This window comes from Chionomys nivalis, chromosome 14 (assembly GCF_950005125.1).
Source record: "Chionomys nivalis chromosome 14, mChiNiv1.1, whole genome shotgun sequence".
Classification (NCBI taxonomy): Eukaryota; Metazoa; Chordata; class Mammalia; order Rodentia; family Cricetidae; genus Chionomys; species Chionomys nivalis.
The window spans coordinates 68,859,231-68,869,459 of NC_080099.1; the positions used below are offsets into that span (position 1 = coordinate 68,859,231).

General features: G+C 42.8%; 1 protein-coding gene across 1 annotated transcript in view; it reads left to right on the forward strand.

Annotated features, from left to right (window-relative positions):
- The window catches only part of Ankrd29 (ankyrin repeat domain 29), a 52,461-nt gene extending 43,629 nt beyond the window's left edge, over positions 1 to 8,832 (forward strand). The window contains exons 9-10 of the mRNA XM_057788742.1: positions 265 to 363; positions 6,559 to 8,832. Coding sequence (XP_057644725.1) covers positions 265 to 363; positions 6,559 to 6,666 — 207 coding nt within the window. The 3' untranslated portion in view covers positions 6,667 to 8,832. The remainder of the gene's footprint in view (positions 1 to 264; positions 364 to 6,558) is intronic.
- The last annotated feature ends 1,397 nt before the right edge of the window (positions 8,833 to 10,229 follow it).

Sequence of the window (10,229 nt, forward strand, 5' to 3'; positions counted from 1 at the left end):
TACCGAGGACACTGGAGTAGGTACCGAGGACGCTGGAGTGGGTACCGAGGACGCTGGAGTGGGTACCGAGGACGCTGGAATGGGTACCGAGGACACTGGAGTAGGTACCCAGGATGCTGTAGTGGGTACTGAGGATGCTGTAGTGGGTACTGAGGACGCTGGAGTAGGTACCGAGGACAGCGAAGGGTACCGAGGAGCAAGGCTGTGTTATTCCCCTGGCGTGGTGAAGCCAGCCACTCCTGACACTCTCTCATTTTCTCCCAGAATGGAACTTCGGCTCTCCATGCTGCAGTGCTCAGCGGGAATATTAAAACGGTTGCGCTGCTCCTGGAAGCAGGGGCAGATCCAGCCTTGAGAAATAAGGTACCCATTCAACCTATCCTTTAACTAACCTGGGCCCTGTGCAAAGAAAACACCTTTCATAAGGCAAGACCAGCATCTTTCAGGCTTCTGTCTCTATCTTTGTAGTCATACACAGTTAGGGCAAGCCTGCAATCAAAGTTATTCCTAGCCAATGTCTTTAGACACAGGGAATTGTGGTCCAAACAGTATATCTTCTATGACTGTCCATAAGCATTTACTCACATAAAATGTACAAACATTGGTGGTGGCGATGTATCTCAGTTGGCAGAGTGCATGCCTAACACGCAGGATTCCCCAATACCACGTAAACCAATAGTGGTAGTGTATGGTTCTAATTCCAGCTTCCAGGAGGTGGAGGCAAGGGGTCAGATGCTTACAGTGGTGCAGCTTCCTGGTATGGAGAAGGAGATAGTCACTTGGGAGAGTATGTTCTCTAAAAATGCCAGTGTCCTGGAAGCCTGTCATCTTCCCTGTAACTTAGATGTTTATATTTTGAGAATTGCTAATGTATGCTTGGTGACTTTCAGGATTTATTTTTATTTTATTTATTTTATCAGTAGGATTGCATGTCACCATTACAACACCAACCCATATTTTTATTATCCTAAATCCTTCGAGTCTGACCAAATCTGAAGTCAGAGAGTTTACAGTCATAGCAGAAAGGTTTGTCATTGTAATTCCTCTTGACATCTGCTGAAGGTCCTTGTGTGAAGACTAGAAGTTAAAAAGAAACCATTAGGGCTGGTGCTGTTTTCTGATGCTGCCGTTGTGATTTAAAAAAAAATTAACCCGACAATGGCTGTGTAGGGAAGAAAGGGTTCATTTTAGTTCTCGATGCCATCACAACTGAGAAGTCAGGGCGGCAGGGCCTAAAACGTCGAGTGACGTCACACCCACGTCAGGGCAACAGGCCCAAAACGTAACGTGACGTCACACCCACGCCAGGGTCGCAGGGCCTAAAACATCGAGTGACATCACACCCACATCAAGAACCCAGAACAATGTCGAGCTCGCTCCCATTCACTGCTCTTACACAGTCCAGGACCCAAACCCAGAGAATGGAGCTGCCCACAGTGGGTGGGTCTTCCCGCCTCAGTTTACCCAACTAAAGAGCAATCTGTGACAGGCGTGCCCATAGTCCAACCTGGTTTAGCTCTCTCTTGTTGACACTCTCTAGGCTGTGTAAGGCTGACAATCAGAACTAACCGCCCGCTGGAAGGTGCTGGTTAAGAGCTTGCTGCGCACCTGTCAGTTTGGGACCTCAAAACCCTAGAACAAGCTGTCCTAATGCTGCGTTTACCTATAATCCCAGCATGGAAGGCGGTGGGGACAGGAGACCGCTGGGGTTTGCTGGCTGCCCGCTCAGCTGAAAACCATACGCTCCAGTTTCAGAGAGAGAATCTGCCTTAAAGGACAGGGAAGAAAGTGATAAAGGACAGCCCTCCTTGGCCTCCATGTACATGTTAGTGCATGCCCCAGCACATAGCACACACACACGTGTGCACACGCATGCAACCCATTGAGAAGAGCCAAAGAAACAATGTGCCAGGGCAAGGTTCCATTCATTTTCATTTTACCTAGCACACAGAGGTACTGTTCCCACTCTGTTATCATTGCTGCCTCGCTTTCCCCAGATACTTAGATTTATCTTCCATTAGCTGGCCTGGCTGGGTGATAACCAGCTGAAGTCACAACTGCCTTTCTTTTGTTTTGGTTTTGGTTTTGGTTTTGGTTTTTGGTTTTTTGTTTTTTTTTTTTTGTTTTTTTTTGGTTTTTCGAGACAGGGTTTCTCTATATTGCCTTTCTTTTGAATCTTATCTCTAGACTTTGTACACAGAACTCTCAAGGAAATCAAACCTGGGTAGTGAAGAACACCGTTAATACCTTGATACAGAAACTGAAAACAATGTGTTTCCCCCTTAATGAACTAACCTCGGCATAACAGTCACGGGTAATTTCCAGTGGCCACAGTGCCGAACTTCAAGAAGGACTTGAAGTTGTGTGTGGAGGCTCACACTGCGGAAAGCCTCACGTCCTGGGAATCACTGCCAGGGAAACCATCCCCTGCCCACCAAACATCAAGAGAAGCCATCCTCTTTCATTGCAATCCCAGAACAAGGTAGCAGGAGTCTAGCATAACCCGGAAGGCTCTAAAGACATTTTTTGTTGTTTGTCTCCTGCATCCAGGGATTTCCTTGAATTCCTGAATGATTGCTTTTCTAATCATCATCATTTTTATTTGAATAATTTACTGTGTACATATGTGTGCGAGTGTTAACACACACGCATTACAGTGTGTGGAGGTCAGAGGGAATACCTCTGGCTCCATTCTCTCCTGATACTTGGTGGAGCTCAGCAACTGAACTTAAGGCTGAGGCCTGCACACAAGCTCTGTTACCCACTGAGCCACTCACTGGCCCCAGTTTTATTTGAGAGAATGACTCATGAGGCTTAACAGTTTATCAGTCTAGAAAGTCTTTTCTGATGAATTGGTAGCATTTAATGAATGTGACTTTTTGATAAGGCACAAAGAAACACGCCAGTGTTTGCACACCCTGCCTGGCTCAATAAGCTAGTATGTCCCAAATGTTATGACAGAACCTGCTAGAACCTGCAGATGTCTGTTGAAATATGAGCGGCAGGGCTGTTTCCCACCGCCACCCGGCTAGCTTTACCCGAAATAATTACACAAAAACTGTATTCTTTTGAACACTGCCTGGCCCATTAGTTCCAGCCTCTTATTGGCTAGCTCTTACATATTGATCTAACCCATTTCTAATATTTTGTGTAGCACCATGAGCTGGCTTACCAGGGAAGATCTTAACCTGCGTCTGTCTGGAATGGGAGAATCATGGCGACTCCTCACTCGGCTCCTTTCTCCCAGCATTCTCTTCTGTTTACTCCACCCACCTAAGGTTTGGCCTATCAAATGGGCTAAGGCAGTTTTCTTTATTAGTTAACCAATGAAAGCAACAGATAAAATACAAGAACCACCTCCATCATTTCCCCTTTTTCTGTTTAAACAAAAAAGAAAGGCTTTCACTTTAACATAGTAAGATTACATATAACAAAATGGTTATTAAGCAAGAATTACAGTTACAATATTTACATCTATTTTATCTCTTATCATAACTAAGGAAAACTATAACTATCTATCCATTTTTTAACTCCATCAAAGACTCCAGAAGGATATAATATTACCTAAGTAAACAAGAAATCCAAAACTCTAGAAATGACAGAGACATCTTGTTGCCTGGACAGTCACCCAAAGTTCCTCTGTACCGTTGGGGCATCCATCTTTGGCCTACAGGCCCATAGTTTTTAGCAGACATTTTTATGAAGCAGGAAAATTCCAAAGACAGTTCAGTCACTTTCTGCTGTGTCCTGCAGAATGTCTCATAGACTCTTTCATGAGTCAGGAACCCCGAAAGACCATCTCACCTTTAGGCAAGTTTAGCAGTCCTCTTTCTGCGGGTTCTCTGTGTCCAGTTTATGCAACAGTCCAGGCAAGAGCAGTTTCTTGCCCAAATGGTTATCAAACTCCATAAGGAGCCTCTTCGATGCCCATCATCCTCTTGAAGTAGATTGGTGCTGCCAGGAGCAGACGTGTCTCATTGTCATGAAAAGCCCTAAGTTATTAAAACATTAAATGCCATATTCTGCAGTCTTTGAAAGATATGAAGAATGCCTATCTAGCTGAAATATATCTATGCACATCTAGAAAATCTAACTAACATGACTAAAAGCTTGACAATTATTGATGATTATCCATTAACAACCTATATACATTACATTTTTAAATGAACTATACAATCACAATACCTTAATCAAGATTAGAAATACATATACATATAACAAAATTGACCTTAAAATCTATACCAAAGCAAATTATTCATATCTATATCATATCCCCCTTTAAATGGAAAAGAACATTTATAAACCATATTTGGGAACATGGGCGCAGTTTTTAAAAACTTAAGTTGCATTATATATAGATAATATGGTACCGCCTGTGTCCTGTCCAGTGGAAACCTTAACTGTGTTGTTATTATGGTAATTACGGTAGTTTCTGCCTGAGACCAGCACAGTTTAGCATGGCGGAGTTGAGCCGCTCCTGCCTCAGAGCCATTTGGTGCCCCTGAGCCATACACAGTTTTAGGCACATAGCAGTCCATATTGTCACCAAGCAAGCCATAACATTTTATTCCAAATGTTCCATTTAAAAGTTCTGTTTCTAGCAGGAGCCAGACAGAGATCGCGATGGTGGCATAGCCCAGAAAGCCAGTATTTTAAAACAGCCAGGTTTTTTTTGTTGTTGAGTTAGGACAATTTTTTTGCAGCATGCAACCCATAAACAGCAAAAAGCTGTCTTAAATTTTCTCTGTGTCCTTTTTAAGCCCTCTCAGGTTTAACGTGGAGTTTATTAGCACGTTGGGTGCCATTTTGTTGAAATATGAGCGGCAGGACTGTTTCCCACCGCCACCCGGCTAGCTTTACCCGAAATAATTACACAAAAACTGTATTCTTTTGAACACTGCCTGGCCCATTAGTTCCAGCCTCTTATTGGCTAGCTCTTACATATTGATCTAACCCATTTCTAATATTTTGTGTAGCACCATGAGCTGGCTTACCAGGGAAGATCTTAACCTGCGTCTGTCTGGAATGGGAGAATCATGGCGACTCCTCACTCGGCTCCTTTCTCCCAGCATTCTCTTCTGTTTACTCCACCCACCTAAGGTTTGGCCTATCAAATGGGCTAAGGCAGTTTTCTTTATTAGTTAACCAATAAAAGCAACAAATAAAATACAAGAACCACCTCCATCAGATGTCCTGGTAACAAAGTGCTCTATAATATTTAATAGTATAAAATGAGTCCTGAAATCATAGTTCAATTATTCTTTTCTTTTCTTTTTGTTTGTTTGTTTGTTTTTTGAGACAGGGTTTTTCTGTATAGCACTGGAGTCTGTCCTAGAACTCACTCGGTAGACTGAGATCTCACAGAAATCTGCCTACCTCTGCCTGCCTCTGCTTCCTGAGTGCTGGGATTAAAGGCATGTGCCACCACTGCCAGGCTAAGAATTATTTTCTTTTTAACACACGATACCTGTGGGAGAAACTAGCTCCCTAAATGCTTACTGGTGTGTCTCATCAGCGGACACAGTGACCAGCAGAGTGATAACAAGGTCCTGTAGGAGGTTGTAGCCACAGAAACTACAGCTTCCTGGGTGTGCCTTAGGCTCCAAATGCTTCCAGACGAGGCCCTGTTGGACTGCAGCATGCTCCTCCTTACATATGGAAGCTGGAAAGTTGATTTGTGTCATTGAGGAAGAGAATAGAGATGGTCTAGAGAACTCAGAGCTAGGAGGAGGGTGAGAGTCAAGACAGGTCGGATATCAGATACCAAAACAGTTAGTGGAAGAAATAAATTATAGTCAGACAGAAGGTGATACCATTTCAATGATTTACTGTGTGTTTTATAAAGAACTAAGAGATGTTCAGAGCCCTGAACGAAGTAACAATGAATATTCAAGGAAATGGAGGTGCCAACCATTCTGATTCAATCATCATATTTCATATCTGTGTATCAATTATCATACTGCACCCCATAAATATATAAATACGTACAAATAAAAATAATTAGTGAGGGGCCAGAGAGATGGCTAGGCAGGCAAAGGTGCTTACCAATAAGTCTGATGACCTAAGTTCAAGCCCTGGAAGGAGAAAACTGACTCCTCCGCAAGCCACTGGCACGCACTTGGCTGTGGGTGCATGCACACACACTATGTAATTTTTAAAATAAGAAAAAGAGTTATAATAAATAAATAAATAAATTGAAATGTGGCCAGAAAAAAAATCCCTGTCTTGAGTCCTCCCTATCTGACAAACCACCTCAATATACTGAATATAAAATATCAAATACTTGTATTCATTCACCAAGTGCAAGATGTGCTGGGCACTGTGCTGAAAGTGGTGACAATGACTTGTAAGACACAGGCCTGCCCTCCGGAGCCTCTAGTATGGTAAAGATTTGCTAGGTACAAAGTTAACGTTGAGGTGAGAAAGCAGCAGGTATCGTCTCCACGTTAAAAGGAGGCCCCGTGGAGGTTTTTCCGCTAGTGAAGGGCAAGTGTGGGGTCACCTGCCTCCTTTGCGTCCCGGAAACCACACCATAATGCCCATCTCATCTTCTTTCAGGCCAACGAGCTTCCAGCAGAACTGACCAAAAATGAACGCATACTGCACCTCTTGAGAAGCAAAGAAGGACCTGACAAGAACGAATTTGGTTCCAGCTTAGACAGATAGAAACTTAAGCCACATTGTCCGGAAAGAAACGGGTTTTAACAATGTTGGAAATTCTTTGAAGAAAGAATGTCCACCCTGTGGGTTTGTGCACTGTGCACTAACTCAAGGAAGGGCATAGGGTCCACTTCCCCTTACCTACTTACAGTGGGCGTCTCACACAGCCATGTAACGTGGCCCTTGGGGACATGGATATTCACAGATGCTACAGAACTTATTTACAACTATGCTAGTGTGACTCCCTCAGTTAAACATGTTTGACTCAGTTTTCATGCTGAAAGGGCAGACAAATGGCTTGGCTCTGTAAGAGTCAAAGGTCGCTCTTCAATGAATCAATGCATTTTTGCTTTTGTGTTAAATGTAGCTATACTAAATACACTGCATCCATCATAGTTATGTATGCTCCTTCAGTATAAAATATTTTCTACCACCTGAAGATCATAGCCATGATTCTTGTGACCTAAGCATTCATTATGTAAGATCCACTTCTGACATTCCACTGTGTATTACTCAAAGACGAGTCAATAACACACAGAAAAGGTAAATTACAGCTGTTGGTGAAGCCGCGTCTTATTCATGACACAGAAAGTTGCCGTCTCTTAGTTGACACTGTAGATGAGGAAAACAGTGGAAACCTGAAAACCCCAAAGGCTGTGAAGCACAAGTTTCTTTGAGCTTTGATTTTGGTTGTGTTGCCCGGAGTCAGTCATTCCCCATGCCACAAGTGAGGACACACTGTGCTGCGGAATCTGGCTTCCAGCTGCAGCCCTAACACACTGACGCTGAGCTCACTGGACGAAGCATGACACACATAAGGACTACTGCTGTTACCGTTACCACTTGGGGAGTACCCGTAGTAAAAGGTATTGTTCGTATCTAAAGATGTTCAGTGTGCACGCTCATGGGTGTTTTGGTTCTAAGAAAGAACCTGAAGTTTACTGATCATTTCTCTGAGGGGCTCTAAAGCTGATGTTCAGTGCCCTTTCATGGGTATCTAACTGCCTCTGTCAGTGCCTAACTGCACACACAGAAATCAAGTGTTTTAGGATGTACCATATGAAACACTAGCAGTGCTTCTCATGTTTAAACATATATCCAATGTTCTTGCTCATGTTATGCTCCGGTTTCCACGCGACAGTCTCTGTGTGAAGTCGTGTTAAGATGGAGGGGAAAGTAATCCTAAATTACTTTAGGAACATGCAGTGATACCAGGAGCCTTTAAGTCAGTAAATGCCAGAATGAAACTTTTGAAATTAGAAGACAGTCCCTTAAAATTATGATAAATGCAATCGGAATGAGGAGAGTTTGATAAACATGGCTAACAAAGCCAGTCACAAACAGCACCCAGCTCTCAGAGAAGTGCCGGGCCCGATGGGCTGTGCAAAATCCCGTCTAATTTTGAAATAAAAGATCAGAAAGCTGTGCATTGCCAGAACACCAGACACAAATATTTTGGTAGCTAAAGATCAGTGACAGCTTCCTCACTGACAACCCCTTATTCAGCAAAGTTATACAAATACTCATTCCCCATAGGAATTTTGAAATGTTATATTCATTTGACAAGAAAATAACGTGGACTTAAGTGCTTTGCCTTCTATTCAGCCCTGCGCCAGAACCAGTTGTTCATCACTGTTCCGAAGCAAAGAAGTAGAGTAGGTACCAACATTAAAATGCCAAAAAACAGTATCAGGAATTTCATGTTTTCCACTAAAACATGTCCCTCATGTGAACTATTCTAGGGCCATTTAATTAGTTCAGTATGTTTAGCAATACTTAATAAAGAAACAGGTGTCTGGATTAGCATTTGATCTAGGAAACAGGTGTCTGGATTAGCATTTGATCTAGATGCAATTATGTTATCCATGGTAGAGAAAACGTCATTAAGAACGTACCAAAGACTGAATAAAACGTCTGTTGTTTCAGGAACCACGCTTCAGTTTGCACATGTGTAAACATCTGTTATTTCAGGAACCACGCTTCAGTTTGCACATGTGTAAAGGACTCTTACATTATATTAGTCTCATTAACAATCAACTCTTTATTCAAAGACTTAACATGAGCAGTTCCTATGCAAATAATCTGTTTAACTGCACTACAGAAGTCTGCCCCTATAGCCATTTGTTTGACAACACATTTCATGTTATACTTCAAATAAAGTTAATACACTTCCCAAATTGCCTGTTGCTTTTTTTTCTTTCTTTAAAAAATTCAGGTGTTATTTCTGAAGGTTTTTAAACCTTATTGTTATGTTTATTGTTTGTAGAAGCCACTGTGCTCTTGGAAGTTGGGGAGCAATGTGCAGGAGTAGTCTCCTTCTGCTGTGTAGGCTCTGGGAACCAAACTTGGGTCCTCAAACTTGGCAGAGGTGCCGTTCCCACTGTGCCATTTCACTGGCCCCTGTGTGGTTTTTGAATAGAATAAAATTTCAGAGTAATTCAATTCTGTTGGTAAATAGATTGAATTTTCAGATCCTTGGTAGATCTTCAAGTTTCATTTCACTTACAGAGTTATGCTATTATTAGTTCTACTGTGGGGGAACACTGTGAACATTCCCAAAGTTTTCTATTCAAACAAAATTTCCTAGGGTCACCATTGAAGGCATTGAAAACAGAAAATTTCTAGTTTCTGTTATTGTTGGTGCTGTTCCTGGCCCGTCAGCTCTTTGCCAACTAACTTTCTCTTCTGAAATAGCTGATCAGTTTGCAGAACTAGAGTATAAGAAACATGATGGAGGTGGTTCTTGTATTTTATCTGTTGCTTTCATTGGTTAACTAATAAAGAAAACTGCCTTAGCCCATTTGATTGGCCAGCCTTTAGGTGGGTGGAGTAAACAAAACAGAATTCTGGGAGAAAGAAGCCGAGTGAGGAGTCGCTATGATTCTCCCACTCCAGACAGACGCAGGTTAAGATCTTTCCTGGTAAGCCAGCTCGTGGGGCTACACAGAATATTAGAAATGGGTTAGATCAATATGTAAGAGCTAACCAATAAGAGGCTAATGGGCCAGGCAGTGTTCAAAAGAATACAGTTTCCGTGTAATTATTTCGGGGCATAAGCTAGCCATGTGGGCGGCCGGGTGCCGGAGACGCAGCCCCGCTACTCCTATTACAACAGAGTGGCACCCAACATGCTAATGAACTCCACGTAAAACCTGAGAGAGCTTGAAAAGGAGAGAGAGAGAATTTAACACAGCTTTTTGCTGTTTGTGGGTTGCGTGCGGCAAAGAAATTGTCCTGACTCAGCAACAGGAAAAAACTGGCTGTTTTAAAATGCCGGCTTTCTGGGCTATGCCGCCATCCCGATCTCTGTCTGGCTCCTGCGGGAGACAGAGCTTTTGAATGGAGCATTTGGAGTAAAGTGCTACGGCTTGCTTGATGGCAATTTGGACTGCTGTGTGCCTGGAACTGTGTGTGACTCAGGGGCACCAAATGTTTCTGATGCAGGAGCAGCTCAGCTCCGCCATGTGGAACTCTGCTGGTCTCAGGCAGGAACTACCGTAATTACCATAATAACAGCGCAGTTAAGGTTTAGACTGGGCAGGACACAGGCAGTACCATAATACCTCTAA